The sequence below is a fragment of the Saccopteryx bilineata genome, chromosome 6 (genome assembly GCF_036850765.1).
Source record: "Saccopteryx bilineata isolate mSacBil1 chromosome 6, mSacBil1_pri_phased_curated, whole genome shotgun sequence".
NCBI lineage: Eukaryota > Metazoa > Chordata > Mammalia > Chiroptera > Emballonuridae > Saccopteryx > Saccopteryx bilineata.
In genome coordinates this window covers 179,479,721-179,498,746 of record NC_089495.1, presented here as the reverse complement: position 1 = coordinate 179,498,746, position 19,026 = coordinate 179,479,721, and the positions used below count along the sequence as shown (strand labels likewise).

At 44.4% G+C, this 19,026-nt stretch overlaps 1 protein-coding gene across 1 annotated transcript; it reads left to right on the top strand.

The window, feature by feature from the left end:
* Positions 1 to 3,877: 3,877 nt before the first annotated feature.
* On the top strand, positions 3,878 to 17,579 carry LAMP5 (lysosomal associated membrane protein family member 5). Its single transcript, XM_066235332.1, has 6 exons — positions 3,878 to 4,477; positions 5,008 to 5,180; positions 5,549 to 5,680; positions 5,799 to 5,904; positions 7,173 to 7,361; positions 16,712 to 17,579. Exons 1-6 carry the CDS (start codon positions 4,414 to 4,416, stop codon positions 16,888 to 16,890), a joined length of 843 nt encoding a protein of 280 aa, XP_066091429.1. The 5' UTR covers positions 3,878 to 4,413; the 3' UTR covers positions 16,891 to 17,579.
* The last annotated feature ends 1,447 nt before the right edge of the window (positions 17,580 to 19,026 follow it).

The following is a 19,026-nucleotide window of genomic DNA, read 5'->3' as shown; positions in this document are numbered from 1 at the left end:
CGAAGAACAGTCAATTAATACGTAGTTCTAAAGAGAAGAATAACTTATTTAGTTAGTATTGACCTTCTCAGGAATAGATGGCCTGGCGTCACCATCTGCTTATTCAGGGTTTGTTATGTGAACTCTGTGTGCCGCATTGCAGCATGTGAAGGCATGTATTCTAAATGAACTCATGAAAGGACATTTTCTAGGAATTCAGAATAAAAACATTTTGCCAATGAAAGGGCTCTTTTCCGGATTCTTGTCTATGCTGCTGTTGCCCTCATTGTAGGAACAACTCTTTTTTGTACAAGTGGGTGGAGGAGAGGCCAGGCATATAAAAAGATGAGAGAAATCTCAACAGGGGTATGTGAGCTGAGTGCATTGAAGGCCCAAATTCAGTTTTTGCATTCCTTCTAAATATTTTAGCTCTTTGCCATCAGCTGTTTGATTCTTTAAGAATTTTCTAGGATTTGGCAATTTATGCACAAAATATTATTATGTACATTTACTACTTTTCAGTTCCTATTCTCAAAAGGATTTCTATCCTAGAAAGGGTTTCAAAGGTATTCTAAGGTACTGATTAAATTAAATGAAATAATTGTTCAGTGATGAGCTGAACACAAAGAAAATATTTTCCTAAGTAACTAATTTTTCCCAATAGCTGTGCGCACCTTGTCCAGTATAGTTAAAGTACTCCTGCTTCTGTGATCCACGTGTGTGCTCACATTCATCCATATTTATTCTCTCTCTCTCCCTCTGTGCGTGTGCATGCGTGGGCTTGCTGCTGGTTATGGGACAGCCAGAGTCAGCGTGCAGTTTTTATATTTCTTTGTGGACTGAAATATCAAAAGCTGCAACAAAGCCTAGCTTTGTCCTCTTAGAGCTCATAAATATGTTTTCTAATTAGCACTGTTTCCCAATTTTTGTAATTTTCTTTCTTGATTCTACAAATATGAGTCTATTGCTTGTGCAATCAAGTAGCAAGAGATATACCTAACAGTTTAAAGTTTTCATTTTATTTAGGATAATTTTACATATGCCATTATTTTGCAGGTGCCATATGTGAGTAAGTTATCAAACAAATTACTTAAATAGGGTTTATGTATTCTATAAAGCATTATGAGTTTGGGGGCCCATTTTCTTTTTTATTGAAGATTGATAAATATAGAAGGATAAGGAGTTAGATCTTTGCACTGATAGTCTGCATTGTCCTTCTTTGTCTTTCACACTGGGACAGTATGTGCACTTCTTTCAAAACTCACCTTCTCCAAGAGGCCTTCTTTGGTCAATTCCACACCCCCGGCCAGCGATGGCTGTCTTACATTTTCTTTCCCTAAACATCTATGCACACGTTGAGTCAGTCAACCCCACATCTTTATGTATTTTCTTAGCTTCACCCCCAAATTTGAAGATCTGCACACACAGGGACTTCCCCACTTACATAAAGCTGCAATCACCAAATGGTATGCGACTCAACAAGGCTAATTCAATAAGTAAAGTAAGTTTAAGTACATGAATTGAAGAGAATCAAAGGTCTTAGAAGATCTAGATGAGATTCCAAAGTCAACATGCTTGGTCAGACTTACCCCTGGCATTTTGTATTGACCATCAGCAGCAATGATGAAAACTGGCACAGCCTTCATCCACCCTAGTGTGCCTGTTTGTATCAGTTTCTTCTACTTTCTTTCCTACTCCAGAAATGAAGAGTAGAGCGAATTCTGGAAAACTTTGTTACTATTTTAAAATATAACATAATGGTAGGTTTTCTCCTTTATCACATCTTTGGTAATTTTAAATAACTGAAGTTTTTCTTTTCTTTTCTTTTCTTTTTAAGAACGATTAGAAATTTAATTGACTGATATAGGTGAAAATTGAAGGTATAATGATTCAACTCCTATTGCAACATAAGAATTACTGGGGATAAAATGAATTAATTAATGGGTATTTGTAGGCAATGGTTTAAATTAGACACCTAAAAGGTCTTTAAATTAATTATGTTTTGATGATGATTCTCCCAGGAAGAAAGTGTTAAAGATGCTTTCTTTTTTTCTTTTAATTCTTTCAAGTACTCTCTGTACCAACAAAACGGTCATTTATACCAGGTATGAAGGAAACCATTTTCAAGGAAATCACCATCTGATTTATAAAACCACTACAGTCATTTAACATTAGTGACCGATTCAACTTCCCATCTAATATTCTACTTTTAAAGCAGATAAGCATTAATTAATTCAATTGATCTTTTAACAATTTATAAAATGAGGATCTCTGCAATAATGCAGCACAAGAAACTGTCATAATAGTTTTCAGATATCTCTTCTATTTGTATAATGGTCTTTGTTTATCTATGGGTTTCCAAAGGACAAAGCATAGTGCAGGTAGATGGTATTCAGTTAATGTTATTGGACTAAACAGATTTATCTTCTGTTTTCAATGACTTATGTTCAATGGCTCACTTGGCTTATCCAGCCATCCCCTGAACTATTATCCCATTTTTTAAATGAAGAACACTACAATCTGTACAATAATAAATTAATCCTGAATTGAAATCTAGTTGTTTCTTTTCTCATTAAAGTCCTGGAGGACGAGAGGCAGAGAGGTAGAAAGAATATAAAGTCTTCATTATACATCTCATTTTTTTCTAGTTTATATAGCACTACAGGAAAATAATTATTAACATGGCAAATTGTAAGGCATAAAAATTTTATAATTTGCACTCTAAACTGATAATAAATGATTTTATATCAATCATAATTATTCCTTAAATTTTTGATATATAATTATTTATGTAAAGTTCTTGAAAAATGTTTGGATAAAATATCAAAATACAAAGATAAAAATAAAGATGTAAAACTATGTATCTAATTATTAATAGAAGAATAGGTTTGAAAGAATAATTATATAGACACTAGGGAACAAATGTTATGTCAAAATATTATTGCACTTAAAATATCATTCTATATATTTCAGGAAAGTAAAGTAATAATAAAGATTTTAGATTTTAGCTGGTTATTTAGTCACTGAATAGAGATTTTTATGAAAATAAAAATACAGTACATATTTGAGTCAAAGTATTATATAAAAATGAGAAAGATCCCTACAAAGTTAAAGCATGTGATTTTTCTATTTTAATTCTAACTGACCATGTGACATTTAGGTAGGTCATTCTGTTTCTCTGAGCCTTAGTGTTGGGGTATGTACAACCACATAAAATATATCTTCCCTTGCTTGCCTTCTAAGGTTGTCGAAGCATCAAATTTGACAATGCACATTAAAATGCTTTGCAATTTGCCCCTTAATATGACATTGCTTTATAACCTTTTATTACTGATCATTCACATAATGAAATCCTTTAAGAAATAAAGTGTGTGGAGATCACTGCCATTGATGAGGATGGCATGTCTATTGCTGAAATAGCTGTATTCTGATTCTAATATATGGAGGGGAAATAAAACCAACAATAAAAATATAGGAATTAGCTCAATAGTATTTGTTTTTCTGTCCCACTAGAGGCTGAAGAGTATTCTCACTGTATGTGTGTGTGTGTGTGTCTTTACATAAATATGCAACATTATTGTTCTAAGAATCCCTAGATAACCCCCACAAACTTCAGGTTCATGTACATTTCTCTTGGCAGAGTTGAGTGAGGGGAGGTACGTGACACTAGAGTCAGAGTCCTCATGCAGCCAGAGAGTAGAACTTATGGAAAGTAAGCCCCAGTGGGTATACTGCATTGACTGATGGCCTCGTTTGAGGAGGCGTCAATTTAACTTCAAATCCATGAGCTCATTGTGAGCAGGGGAGAGAAGGGGATGTCTTCCAATGCAGGAAACTGTTGCCATAGCATTTTCCTTCTCTGTTCCTGCCTACTCCTCCACCCCCAAAGCAGCAACAATTTGTGCTGTACCATTTTCTCTCAAGAGACAGATGCATTTTCAGAAGCCATGACTCCAGTGATGTGATTGTGGTATCTGCACCACCTAATAACTGTTCTTGGTAGGGATATCGACTAAGTCCATTAAGTTTCTCAGGACAGAATCATCTCAGCGGATGCAAATGCTGAACAGGGAACAGACTCAGGTAGAATTTTAGCCCCTCCAAAATCTCATTGGCCCTCTGCACAATCCAAGCCACAATCACTCCTGCAACACAACCTATTACTTTCAGCACTCGCAGCCGTGGACAGCTCCCTCGCCGCGCGGTCCATTCCTCTGCAGTGAGCAGACTAGTGTTCAGCCTGCATTGGTCGGTGCGGCACCCGGCACCAAGTCCTCGCCAGCGCTCAAAGAACACGCGCTCCCTCCCACCTCCCTCTCCGCGCCCCCGCCCCTCGCTCACCCCAGCTCACTCCAGCGGCGACTTTAAGGGATTCCCTCTCGGACGGCTTCTGCAGCAACACATCTGGCCTCATTTGCTGCACAGCAAGCAAGCATGGATCTCCGAGGAAGAGCCGTTTTCAGCTTAAATAGACTTCGAGTTCTCCTAATGCTGCTCCGTGAGTAACGTTTCAGCGACCGCGAGGGCAGAGTGCACTTAGAATAGAGAATAGAGCCGGCATAGTAAAGTCAGTAGCTTAAGATGTGGCCCTTAACATTTTGAGGGTTTCTTCTCTTTTGGGGTGGGTGGGGGGGGGGAGGCGAGGGCCTTCCTGCTGGTGGCGAGGAATTCCCCAGAGAGCCACACACCTGTGTGCCATATCTCAGACAGAGTCCTATGCGGACCTGCTTCGTGGGGTCAGAGCATTGGCAAGAAAGATTTGGCTTAAAATCCAAAAATAAAGAAAAAAGCCAGTCGGGTTATAAATTAGAAAAGGCTTAAGTGTTTAATTTTTTTTTTAAATTATAAACGAACAGCAACGGAGTTGAATTTGTTAGCGCTAGGTTAGAGAAATGACTCGCAGAGCGCACAGCGGTCGGCAGGGAAGTTTGTCACCCCAGAGCCCGCAGACCAGATCTCTACCCATTTGCCCGAAAGGCAAGGGCTCACTGAGCCCGGAACCGATAGGACTTTTTCCCCCGCCCGCAGATACAATGGCTCGAATCATGGCAGAACAAGAAGTGGAAAATCTCTCAGGCCTTTCCACTAACCCTGAAAAAGATATATTTGTGGTGCGGGAAAATGGGACGACATGTCTCATGGCAGAGTTTGCAGCCAAATTTATTGTCCCTTATGATGTGTGGGCCAGCAATTATGTCGATGTAAGGAAACTGCTCCCTCCCGGCTTGCTCCCAGGGCTCCAGGGGCGAAGGGCACCCACCCTCGAGGCTCTGTGAAGACCTGGGTCGCCCCCCTGAGCCCCCGCAGGCTGCTCCCGAATGCTGCATGGGGGTTCCGGCTTGTCATGCCTTCTGCTCTTCCTGCCTGCTTTGAAAGTAACCCCCCTCTCTCTCCGCTTCCCTAACGGCGGGGTCTGCACGTAGAGCATCTAACCGCATGTTCCCGGACCTGGGAGCCCGCGCGCAAAGGAGCGCCTAGGCGTGTACCGCGGAGTATGGAGGCGCCGCCCTTGACAGCCCCCCACCGGGGCCGGGAGCGCTGAGGGGGTGCGGGGCGTCTGTGTTCCCAGCTGATCACGGAACAGGCTGACATCTCACTGACCCGGGGAGCCGAGGTGAAGGGCCACTGTGGCCACAACGAGTCGGAGCTGCAGGTGTTCTGGGTGGATCGCGCGTACTCGCTCAAAATGCTGTTTGTCAAGGTAACTCGGAGCCGAAGGGGCGCAGACTCCCGGGAGGTGGTGCGCAGGGACCGCTGCTCGGTGTCTCCACCCAGAAGCCGCAGGGGCGGTTGATGGCGGGCCTTCCCCCGCTCTGCAGGAAAGTCACAACACGTCCAAGGGCCCCGAGGCGACGTGGAGGCTGAGCAAGGTCCAGTTCGTTTACGACTCCTCCGAGAAGACCCATTTTAAAGACGCGGTCAGTGGTGAGTAGAGGTCAGCAGGGGCGGGGAGGGAGCCTGGGAAAGCTCGGACATTGCCGGAGCGCAGGCTGGAGGCCGGACCCCCCAGGGAACCCGGGAACCAATCCCGGCCCTGCGCTCCCAGGCCAGGTCCGCCTTGGCTTGTTCTCCAAGGCGGAGGAGGCGCCAGGACATCCTCTGGACCTCAGGATGTGTAGACGCTTCTGCATCCAGGCCGGGAAACAGCTGGACACCCGTCGCCTGATGTCGGAGGAGACGTCTCTCGTGAGGGCCCGACTTCCCTGGCTACTTCAGGATCACCGCTTGTGATGTGTCCTTTAGGGGCACAGGGAAGGACGCAGCTGCATATATATTTTTTACACCCTGGTTTTTCTTCTAAGGCGCTCAAACTTGAAGGGGGCGGTGCGACTTTCCTTTATGGTCAGGATTTGATGTCTTTCCGCCCATGGCAGCAGGAATCCGGCGCCATCTTCAGTCATGGGCTGCGGTCGCCCCAGAGTCCAGTCTGAACCGAGGCCTAATTTATTTGCTTTTCTGCCCAGCATTCCAACAACTCACACAGATTCTCCCAAAATATCATGGCCAGAGGGACGTCCATTCCCCAAATAACAGTGTTTGCCTTCGCAGGCCCTGTCCAAGAGCACACTTACATTTATTTATTTTGAAAATTGGCTCATGTACTTATAATGAGGCCTTCAATCTCCTGAGCACCTGAGTTGGGGAAAGATTTTTATTGAACACATGATAGAATATATGTCATCTTTCCCTTTTCACCCCTTTTATCATAAAAAAACTCCCTAAAAACATTTTCTTCTCTTCATCAAAATTCACATTCAAGCATTTGCCTGCTGAAATTAGACCCTCCAAATAAAAGGAAGGGGGGTGTCAAAAATATAAGCCAGTAAAGAGGAAGAGGAGGCAGGCTTCCAAGCCACATATATGTGCCCGGGCATCTGCCCAGGGCACCAGAAATCAGACATGCTTTGTTGAGGAAAATGTCTTATTCCAAAATATCCCCAAATTCCAAATTAATGTTTAAGGAACTCTTGCTCATGAAGGAATGGGTGTATTTGTCCTTGGACAACCCCTGATGCCATAGCCAGAGCCCCAGACTTGGCAAAGTGACCCTGCCTTGCCACCCAGAGGGTTGGAGGGAGGTCCGGAGCTGAGAGGCAAAAGAGCCAATGCTTCCGCTCTGGCTGGAAAGGTTGAGAACAAAGAGTGTTCTGCCAGTGATGGGGCCCAACTATTGCTTTGGGTCTCCCCTGCAGCTGGGAAGCACACGGCCAACTCCCATCGCCTCTCTGCCTTGGTCACCCCGGCTGGAAAGTCCTATGAGTGTCAAGCACAGCAAACCATTTCACTACCCTCCAGTGATCCGCAGAAGACGGTCACCATGATCCTGTCCGCGGTCCACATCCAGCCTTTTGATATCATCTCTGATTTTGTCTTCAGTGAAGGTAGGCTGGTGGGAGTGTGGGTGGGAGGCAAAAGGGAGGAGGGAAGGGAAGGCTGGTTCCAGGATGGATGTGGGAGGGGACCTGCCAGGGTCCCAGGCTGCTGCCACTGGAAGTTCCTTTAGGCTGATATGACACTACCTTCCTCCGTAATCTCTTTCAGAGACTAAAGGCAGTAAACTGAATCTTATCAACTTTCTTCAATGGCTCTGTCTTCTTTCTTCACTCTCTCCTTTCTTCCTTCACCTCATTCTTTCTTCCCTTCTTTCACTTCTTCGTCTTTCTCTTCCTCACTTCCTTTGCCAAAAGAGGAACCTTGATAGGGAGAGAGGTAAAAAAAAAAGTCAGGTTGGAAAAGAGTATATAATTTTTTGTGCAAATCTTCCAATAAAAAAGCAGCTAAAATGTCAGTTAGGTACCTAGAAAGCCACAGACTGTGGAGAAGGGCCTTTGCTTCCATGGGCCCCAATTTCCCCATGTTCTCTCAGATACCTCCAACTATAGGGTTTGTCACTGTGAGTCCAAGTTTTTGTGTGGCTGGAATGCAATAGGTGTGTGTGTGCGGGTCAGTGAAGATCACAGAAAGAATTAAGAAGGCCTGCCTCTATCCAGCACTCGCCCTGTGGGAGGCATACCCATAAGGCTCCAGGGAGGCGTGGGATCTGCTCCCTCTGGGTTGTGAAGAGAATGCCTCTTCTCAGTCTGTGCTGGCCCCTGAATGGGGCTCAGGTGTGTTCAGGGCATCCACATTCTCTTCATTCTCTGCCTCCCAGTAAAGGTAGGGCATAAAGGGAGTCCACCTTCCTGCAATTTGCCAAAGGCTAGCAACAATTTACACTGTGCAAATGTAGGGTAAGTGAATTCTTCAGTTTATTTGTTTCCTCAGTCTTGTCTGAGAGGGTTGTTAAAGATAGTTGCATATTCTGTTGCTTCATTGTGGTTATAAGATGGGAGGGGGAAGATTCTCATTGCTTTATGAATGCCCCCCTTTGGGCTCGGGCTCTCCAGGTGAACGCAACTATTTCAACGTGCAAGATATTAGAGAGATCCCATCTGTGTCACACACAATAACTGACATTTCCAAAGAGGTCCAGCTTATGTGAAATGTCCCTCCCACTGAAACTGTACTGACTAGATACCCCCACCAGTGATCATTCAGAAGGCATTGGAGAACTCCCAGGTCCTAGAGATAAGGGTCAGCTTCTTTATCATCTTGGTATTCTTTCTTCTTCTTCTTCTTCTTCTTCTTCTTCTTCTTCTTCTTCTTCTTCTTCTTCTTCTTCTTCTTCTTCTGTATTTTTTCTGAAGCTGGAAACGGGGAGGCAGTCAGACAGACTCCCGCATGCGCCCAACTGGGATCCACCCGGCACGCCCACCAGGGGGCGATGCTCTGCCCATCCGGGGCGTCGCTCTGTTGAGACCAGAGCCACTCTAGCGCCTGAGGCAGAGGCCACAGGGCCATCCTCAGCGCCCGGGCCATCTTTGCTCCAGTGGAGCCTTGGCTGCGGGAAGGGAAAGAGAGAGACAGAGAGGAAGGAGAGGGGGAGGGGTGGAGAAGCAGATGGGCGCTTCTCCTGTGTGCCCTGGCTGGGAATCAAACCCGGGACTTCAGCACGCCAGGCTGACGCTCTACCACTGAGCCAACTGGCCAGGGCCTCATCTTGGTATTCTTAACCCCAAATGCAGTGCTTGGCACATTGCAGAGGCCCAGTTAACACTGGCTGAATTAATATTCTGAAGCTGTGGGTTCAATTAATAGAGACTTCTAAATGCTTCAATACCAGGCACATCAGAATTAAATTGATTTAGTAAAGCAATACCACACTTAACTCTTCTGGTGGAAGGATGAGCTATTTCATGTTAATATGTTGTTTTTTTTTAATTAAAACTATACTCCAAGTGTCAAGACCTTAACATTTAAAAAAAATCTGTTTAATTACAGAAGTATTTATACATGCAATAGTGTCTTAAATGGAAAATATTAAGTATAACAAATGTAATTGGATTTGTGATTATTGATGACCAGAAATTTTTAAAAGACTTTATTTATTGATTTATTAGAGAAAGGAGAGAGAGAGAGAGAGAGAGAGAGAGAGATAAATGAGGTGAGAGAAGAGGGAAGCATCAACCTTGCAGCATCAACTCATAGGAACCCTGACAGGGCAAGCCCAGGGTTTCAAAATCAATGACTTCAGTATTCCAGGTCCACACTTTATTCACTGTGCCACCATAGGTCCGGCACCTGGACTTTATTATGAAAATAGTGGGTGGTGTAGCATCAGTTTCCAAGGTCTCTACAATAGATGCTTTTAGTTTATATGGGTCTTTTCAATAGTCTCTAGTGCTTTTCTGTTTTTGTTTTTTTATTTTCCCCTGCTGGTCAGCTGCTCTCAAGCACTTGTTTATTTCTTGGTACTACTGGCTTGTGGATGCTGCTTTTACTAATTTCTTACCATCACCTTGCCCTAACCCACTGTGCATTATTGCTGAGTTGTTCCTTACACTTAGTTGTCGATGGACTGAGAAGTCAAATCTCACAGATGTTTAGAATTGTGTACGTTGTAAGAGTAAATGATTCTGTATAAGGACCAGAGTCCCTTTCCTAAAAACTGCTGAAATTAATGAAACGGACTTCATGACATCTTTTGTTTAAAAAGCAGCTTCTTAATCCACTCCCGGGTCATAGACGGGTACGATAAACTTAAAGAGCTTGTAAGCATATGTAACCTCCTAAATGCAGATATATTGAGCCCAAGCAAAGTGCACCTGCCTCACCCAGGCTCTTCTGGGTAGTAATTAGGATGTTCCCTTCTGTTTGGGGCCCCGGGGTTTAAGCCTGGCAGCTCTGGGGAGGAGGCGAGCCCCATTCAGAGTCACTCACTGGATCGATGTGCCTTTGTGTGCTAGGACTGCTTTGTTCCTGTCTCCTCCTGTCTGAGCCACTCAGCACCTGACCCCAACTGTGTTTCATAAGAGATCATTTTATTTGATTTGGTGGAATTTGAAAGATTTCTTTTGGCCCCCATTCTCCAGAAGAGACGCCCAGGAGGCCCTGGATATGTTGCAGATGAGTGTGTGAGTGTGCTGGGAGCGAGCTTGCATGTATGTGTGTGTGTGGGTGGGGGGGTGTATCTGGTCATATGTCTGTATGCTCACTGCAGTGGCGTGTACATGCAGTTGGTCATGTGAGTGCAGGATCCACAGCATCAGTGTTTCTAATGAAGAATCTATGACCAATGTAAGGGGTCATATCTGGCAACCGGCAGTTTCATACCTGCCTACTCCTTAGACCAGGGGTCCCCAAACTTTTTACACAGGGGGCCAGTTCACTGTCCCTCAGACTGTTGGAGGGCCAGACTATAAAAAAAATATGAACAAATCCCTGTACACATTGCACATATCTTATTTTAAAGTAAAAGAACAAAACGGGAACAAATACAATATTTAAAATAAAGAACGAGTAAATTTAAATCAACAAACTGACCAGTATTTTAATGGGAACTATGCTCCTCTCACTGACCACCAATGAAAGAGGTGCCCCTTCTGGAAGTACAGTGGGGGCCGGATAAATGGCCTCAGGGGGCCGCATGCGCCTGCGGGCCGTAGTTTGGGGACCCCTGCCTTAGACTGAGAAAAACAAGGAAGGGCCCATGAAGTAGGTTAGCGGACACTCACAGGGTCTCCTCTCAGCCCAGATGGGGGTTAACATCTTCATCACACAAATCCCTTAAGAGCATTGAGCTCGGTTGCTACACGAATCCCCAGCACATCTCCAACTGCAGTGGCGCACACACCTCCTGCTGCAGTGTGCACAGCTGTGCTGATCTTGTTCACATGCAGGGTCTGGTTCGGTAGGTCTGGGGGCAGGGCTCAAGGCGCTCCATTTCTACAAGCTCCCGGGTGAAGCGCGTGGTCTGTGGAATAATGTGTGTGTGTGTGTGTGTGTGTGTGTGTGTATGGGGTATGGGGGGGGTGTTGAGCTGATCAAGAAAAAGTTATGACCAGGAGAAGCAGAAACATACACACGTTACTCAGTGGTGTTGGGACAGAGTTGCATGAGAAGGGAAGCCCCTCACAGCATGGGCCACCATCCAGAGGGGAAAAAGGACAGCGACCCCCTGGAGGAGGAAGAGGTGGAGGAGGATTGATGAGGTGGTTTATGTCCCTAGGTGATGTCTGTCACTGGCAGTGCAGTGAGGAGTCTCTGGGTCCCAGAGCCCTTGAGGGATAGCAAAGAGGCTCCAGGCCTTATAACTAACTACAAGGCCCTCTCTTATCAATGGGTGACAGCTGTTGGTTGGGGTTTATTATGCAAAGCAGGCAGGCTTTAAATGGCTAAAAATCTGCTTGTTTTTAAAATAATTGGATGTATAAAAATTTGAGTTTGGCGCCAGCGGGTTTTCCAACTAATGGGTCTCAGTCCTCAGTGAAGAAGTAAACCACCCGGGGGCCAATACACAGAGACCAGGTTGGCTCGTTTCCATAACAAATACACTTTGTGTGGCATCTACCGCTCAGCTGGGGTGGATTTAACTTGTCCTCCCACAGTTAATTCCCTGTGTGTTCCTTTGAGGGCCCCAGGAGATTTCTGTCTGTAACGGGCTGGGGGATATGGCACTGGGAGGGAACAAATGAGCCAAAGTATTGTAACGGCTTGAACTAAAGGCAACTCTTATGCATAATGACAGAAGAAACAGAACAGAGTAGGAAGGGTGCCTCTGCTCTCCTTTATTAAAGATTCGGGTTTAGCAGGCATTTAAGTCATATCTATAGGCTGGTCCCTTTTTAATCCTCAAGGAGGAAAAACCAACCAACCTGTGAAGAAGGTGCTGACATCCCTGTTTACAGTGGAGAAAGGGAGGCTCAGAAAAGTGAAATTATTGGTGAAGCTGCACTCCTGCTGTCTGCCAGAGCCGGGACCAGAACCCATCTTTGGGTTTCAGATCCTGTGCTCTGAGCCTCTCAGAGCCTCAGCTACTCTGCTGAGCAACTATAACCAGCATGTGGACGCAGGAGGCAACTTTAGAATGGTTGTCGGGTCCCTGGAACTCAAGAGCCTTTTGTCATTGCTGCTAACAGCATGATTGGGAGATGCCACCTGATCTGTATTTGATCCAGAATTATGGGTAGAACAATTTGAGTTCCCCATCCGTTTAAGGATCATACTTCTGGTACTACATTCTGACACCAATCTGATGTGTAGTGTTTTTTCCCCAACCACCAAGCAATTTTCTACTAGCTGGGCATCCTACAATTCAACTCAATTCTGACATCATCTATCTGGAGATACCTTCGGACCCTGCAGGTTAAGAACTCAGTTCTACAAGGCTAACCCCCCCCCTTCAGACAACAATCTGACCAACTTACTCTATATTGGAGGTTTCCACAACCCTCTCCTCAGGTTCAATTAATTTGCTAGAGTGGCCCATAGAACTCAGAGAAGAACTCAGAGAAACATTTTACGCATTAGCTCACCCATTTATTATAAAAAGGAGCGTCCATGGCCTTGGCCAGCTGGCTCAGTGGTAGAGCCAGCATGTGGAAGTCCCGGGTTCGACTCCCAACCAGGGCACACAGAAGCGCCCGTCTGCTTCTCCACCCCTCCCCCTCTCCTTTCTTTCTATCTGTCTCTTCCCCTCCCGCAGCCAAGGCTCCATTGGAGTCAAGTTGGCCTGGGCACTGAGGATGGCACCATGGCTTCTGCATCAGGTGCTAGAAGGGTTGCAACAGAGCAAAGCCCCAGATGGGCAGAGCATCGCCCACTAGTGGGCATGCTGTCTGGATCCCAGTTGGGCGCATGCAGGAGTCTGTCTCTCTACCCCCCGGCTTCTCATTTCAGAAAATACAAAAAAAAGAAAAAAAGAAGGAGCTTTCATGCCCTTCGCTAGCGCTAGCATGCTGTTCTTTTACATAATTCTTTTTGTGTATCCATGTGTTCTCCAAGCAGAAGCTCTCTGAACTCTGTCCTCTGGTTTTTTACAGAGGCTTCATTACAGAAGCATGACTGATTACATCATTGGCCATTGTTGACTGAACTTAATCTCTAGGCCTACTCCCCTCCCCAAAACCAGAGGGAGGGTCTGAAAGTCCCAACCCTTTAACCACAGGGTTGGTTCCCCTGGCAACCAGCCCCCATCCTTAAGGGACCTAGGTGCTTTCCCAAATCACCTCATTAATATAAACTCAGGTTCATTAAAGGAGGTTTGCTGTGAATATCAAGGTATAAGTTAGCAGCTAGCACATTGGAAATTGAGAAAATCCCACAATCTATGTTAACATTATTATTGTGCTGAGACAATTAAATAACCTTTGTTGTTAACAAAATCCTTACCCAAGTAGACTCCATTTCTATTCATCGTTCTCATCAAAGAGGCAATGCCGGCTCAGGGGGAGAACTACCAGGCTTCTGACTGTGGAGTTCTAGGCCCGCTGTCCCGGGTGCACCTTGTAACACCAGCAAATCTTTTCCCTGGCAAAATGGTGTATTTGGCCATAGGCTGATACTCAAAATGTAGAACTGATTAGAATTGAATCAAAGAGTAAAAAATGAAAAGTCCCCTACTTATTCTTTTCAAGTCTTCTGGTTGTAATAAAAAGGCCCAATTCAGTGCTAATAGATCCTTAACATTTACCAAAATATCTTTTTAAAAAAACTAAATTTGTTTTCCAGTTGGGAAATGTTTATATGTATCTGTTTACATACTTATTTCAAACAGTTTTATCTGGTATACTTGAAATACAATAAACTGTATGTATTTTAATGTATGATTTGATATATATTAACTTAGAACTACATCCATGAAGCCATCACTACAAGTCAGAAATATCAACATATCCATCACCCTCGAAAATATCCTCACACTTCTTTGTAATAAGTATCCAGCTCACTGAATTTTCAGAAATACTGAATGCCCCTCCATGGCCAGTATGCAGATCCACAAAGCCTGGAGCCCTCTTTCTTTCCCATCTGGTGATTGAGGAGCTTTGAACGCTGGCAGCCCAGGTCTGCTATGGACCTGACCCTAACTTTCACCCTAGCTCACGTCTGCTAAGTACTGCCCAGACTATGCTATAGAGCAGTGGTAGTCAACCTGGTCCCTACTGCCCTCTAGTGGGTGTTCCAGCTTTCATGGTGGGCAGTAGCGGAGCAACCAAAGTATAAATAAAAAGATAGATTTAACTATAGTAAATTGTTTTATAAAGATTGGAGCAACCAAAGTATAAATAAAAAGATAGATTTAACTATAGTAAATTATTTTATAAAGATTTATTCTGCCAAACTTAGTGAAAATCCAACATAAAGTACTTGGTAAGTAATTATTATAATATGCTTTAACTTGCTGTAACTCTACTTTATAAATTTTATAAAGTAAAGTTACTTCCCTACTTTATAAATCACCATTACTGTGGAACCGGTGGGCGGTTAGAAAATTTTACTACTAACAGAGATACAGAAGTGGGCGGTAGGTATAAAGAGGTTGACTACCCGTGCTGTAGAGCTAGGCTGTTTAGGTTCAGATAGGGGCATCATTTATCCCTGGGCAATTTCCTTGGTTCTCTCAGCCTTGGTTACCTTATGTCTGAAATGGGTATAATGGAGTTTACCGCATAAGATTGTTATGGGAGATTAAATGAGCTCATCTCTGTGCTTAGAACTGAAAGTTAATTTAGGAAACAGCCATGTTAAGTATGAGCTTTTACAAAAGCTTCCTAGTTGCCTGCAATATTCCAGATTATTTTTATTAAAGAAAAGTCTCCGGTGGCACAGGCCTTCCGTTCCCTTCTGTGGGTCTCAGCTACGTTGAGAGGAAAGAGGAGTCAGTGGGGATTCTGGAGCACCCGGCACACAGCAGCTGCTCTGTAAAGGTTCACTGGGTCATCTTGATTTAACAACTGGTCTTTATGAGGGGATGATTAACGCCTGTTTTATCCAGTCGTGGCTCCTATTTGGGGAAAGGCTGCTGGTTACCCCCAAGTAGGAAAGGGGTCTGGGGAAATGAGTACTGGCTTCTAGGAATGCACTTCTGCCCTGCTCTACAAAGTATCTGGCCACCAGGTTTCCCAAAATGTGTTTTCTGCCCTGGCTGTGCAGCTCAGTTGGTTAGAGCATTGTCCCCATGCACCAAGGTTGTGGGTTCAGTCCCTGGTCAGAACACATACAGAAATCAACCAATGAATGCATGGATTAATGGAGCAACAAACCCGTGTTTCTCTCTCTCTTTCTTTCTGTCCCTTTCTCTCTCTCTCTCTCTCTCTAAAATCAACTAAAAAATTTTTTTTGGTTCTATGTGAAAATGGAGACATAGGGCTATTAAACTTTTTTGAATTTTAGAAGAGTAAAAATTGAATTGAATCAACCCAATGTACTGGTAACATTTTATTTTATTTAGGTGCTGGTTACATGGGTGTACATTTGTGAAAATTCATTAAGCTCTGCAATTTAAAAATTTTAGTATATTTACATATATTAAAATGTACAATTGTAAAATATATAGTCCAATGTGTTTTGACCTATACTTGCAACCATGTAACCCTTACCTAGATCTAGGTATTTCCATCACACCTGAAAGTTCCCTCATGTCCTGTTTCCCAGATATGAGCACTTTTATTATTTTAATCACCATAGACTTAGTTTTACCTGTTCTTGAATACCATGTAAATGGCAACATACAATATGTACTCTTTTGTGCCTGACAATTTTGACTTAACATATTTTTGAGATTTATCCATTTTGTTATGTATACCCATAGTTCATTCCTTTTTATTGCTGATTAATATTCCATTGTATGGAACACCAGGTAGGAGTGTTTTTTTTTTGCCTTAATTAGAAACCACAAAATGGTTTTATATGGTGTTTATACCATTTTCCACCAATGATATATGAGAGTTTCAATTGCTTCATATCATTGTCAACACTTGATATTTTCAGACTTTTTAAAGTTGAATATTTATATGCAATTATCTGTGTGTACATTAGACTTCAATAAAAAGTTATAAAATTAAACCAACAATAAAAATGAGAGTGGCGGTTGTGTCTAATGCTGGTGCTCTGAAAGTTGAAAAAAATGTATCTGGATATTTTGTTTACATCTGCCAGAAATCTGATAACTGAACGTTGACCTATTATTTGGTGTATTTTTATTTTACATCATGCAAAAACATCATGATTCATTCTTAGAGCTGGTTGGGGAAATATTGTTTCTGTAGAAAAACAAAAAAACAAAAACATGTCTTCACAAAAGTTCCTTGAGGGAGATTTTCGTCTTCATTTCCCTTTTGGTTTGGTAGGAGGACTTATGATTTAGTGCCTTTGGACAGGAGCTCACTGCCTCTCCTCTTCTTTCCCATTTCAGAGCATAAGTGCCCAGTGGATGAGCGGGAGCAGTTGGAGGAAACCTTGCCCCTGATTTTGGGGCTCATCTTGGGCCTCATCATTGTGGTAACACTGGCGCTTTACCACATCCACCACAAGATGACAGCCAGCCAGGTGCAGATCCCGAGGGACCGGTCCCAATATAAACACATGGGCTAGGGGCCATTAGGCAGGCGGCCCCCATGCCCCTCTCCCCCAGCTGGATCAGGTACAGCAACACAGCACTTTACCACCTTATACCTGGGATACACCAACATAGCTACAATCCAGCAGTCCTGGGTATCCACGGCTTGCTTGGCCGGCGTTCATGCTTAAACCCAGGGATGGAGGGATTCTTTTGGATCCATGGGGCGAATGGCAGCTCTTCCCTGTATGCTGGGGAATGGGAATAGAGGGGTCCAGCCAGCTCTCATGCTTATGGGGGCTTGGCTTTGACTCTTCAAAGGAGCAACACATATAACTCAGAGAGGTGTCTGGCCCCAAACTTTACAGATTGGAGAGACACTACTTTTGGGAAGACACTTCTTTGGGTTCAGAGGAATAGGGGGTGTTTTGCTCCCTTGAACACAGCTGGCTTTCCCCACACAATTGTCAATGCACACAAAACACAACCTCATGCTCCCTGCGGCAAGACCCCTGAAAGTGATCCATGCTTCTGGCTGGCATTCTGCATGTCTAGTGATTGTCTTGGGAATGTTTTGCTGCTACCTGCACCCAGTGACTTCGCAGCACAAGAACCTGTTTAATGTAACTATGCAGAGCTGTTTGGACTTCATACTGTGTCAGGTCCAAGCAAGGGGACCTGAAGAATCAGTCAACCCACGCGAGTTTGTTTTTCAAAATGAATTAAAACGTGCTATACTCTCAAGTTTGGCTGCTTTTTTTTTTTTTTTTTTTGTATTTTTCTGAAGCTGGAAACGGGGAGGCAGTCAGACAGACTCCCGCATGCGCCTGACCGGGATCCACCCGGCATGCCCACCAGGGGCGATGCTCTGCCCCTCTGGGGGGTCACTCTGTCGCGACCAGAGCCACTCTAGCGCCTGGGGCAGAGGCCAAGGAGCCATCTCCAGCGCCCAGGCCATCTTTTGCTCCAATGGAGCCTTGGCTGCGGGAGGGGAAGAGAGAGACAGAGAGGAAGGAGAGGGGGAGGGGTGGAGAAGCAGATGGGTGCCTCTCCTGTGTGCCCTGGCTGGGAATCAAACCCGGGACTTCTGCACACCAGGCCGACGCTCTACCACTGAGCCAACCGGCCAGGGCTTGGTTGCTTTTTTGAAGCAAGGAAACAAACCTAAAATGGTTCCTTTGACATCCAGAGGAGAGAGGAGGATGAGGAAGACAGAATTTTCATTTCTGCAGGAGAAAAAGTGAAGAAAGGGCAGGGAGGCATGGATGGGGAAGTTGGCTTTTCCAGGTGAAAACACCCCACAAATTTATTTTGGCAAATATAAGTAGTTTGGATGATGGCACCATTGGACCAATTGGTCTTACCTTGCGTCTGATGCTTCTAGGTCTTGAGCTTGGTATTTCCCTTTGGATTAAAAAGCTGGATGGAACATAATAGCCTAGATGATTTTTCTTCGAAGTAACACATAATTTATTGAAACTTCCTAGAGAAATGTACATTGAATTTCCCTCCCTTTCTTTTTTTTTTTATTTAAAAAATTTTTTTTCTGAAGTTGGAAATGGGGAGGCAGTCAGATAGACTCCCACATGCGCCCGACTGGGATCCACTCGGCATGCCCACCAGGGGGCGATGAGAAGCAGATGGGTGCTTCTCCTGTGTGCCCTGGCTGGGAATTGAACCAGGGACTCCTGCACACCAGGCCGACGCTCTACCACTGAGCCAACCGGCCAGAGCCCCTCCCTTTCTAAATAATCATTTCTTAGAAGATTTGAGTGGGGGAAGAGGAAATCCAGTTCTCTGGTGTTAAGGTGGAATCCTCCCCCCTCCATACAATCTCCTCCATGTGAGAGGCAGCATGACCACGTCTCCCCCAGTCTTCAACTGATGACAGTGACAGTACTGTATCCTAGAAGTTCAATATCCCAGCAGATCCTGATATGTATCAGCCAGTTGCTGTTCTGTTACCTATTTGTTTGTTGTTCTTTCAACATCAGTCTTTCCCCCTGAATGAACTTTCTTCAGTGTCTGTCTGGTACCAGTGAGGAAATACCCTCATTTTCTCCTAACAGCCGCATAGCCCACAGGGAGAAGGGGATGCCTTTGGTGTCTTTGGACATCTCCCTACAGTTTACTCCATTCCTTTATCACCTGTGGTCATCTAACCCCCCTTC

Bases quoted from the DNA above. Each gene is read 5' to 3' on its own strand.
- LAMP5 (XM_066235332.1), top strand. From the start codon at position 4,414: ATGGATCTCCGAGGAAGAGCCGTTTTCAGCTTAAATAGACTTCGAGTT. The intron at 5,681-5,798 runs GTAACTCGGAGC...CCCGCTCTGCAG, and splicing joins TCAAAATGCTGTTTGTCAAG to GAAAGTCACAACACGTCCAA. The intron at 7,362-16,711 runs GTAGGCTGGTGG...TTCCCATTTCAG, and splicing joins TGATTTTGTCTTCAGTGAAG to AGCATAAGTGCCCAGTGGAT.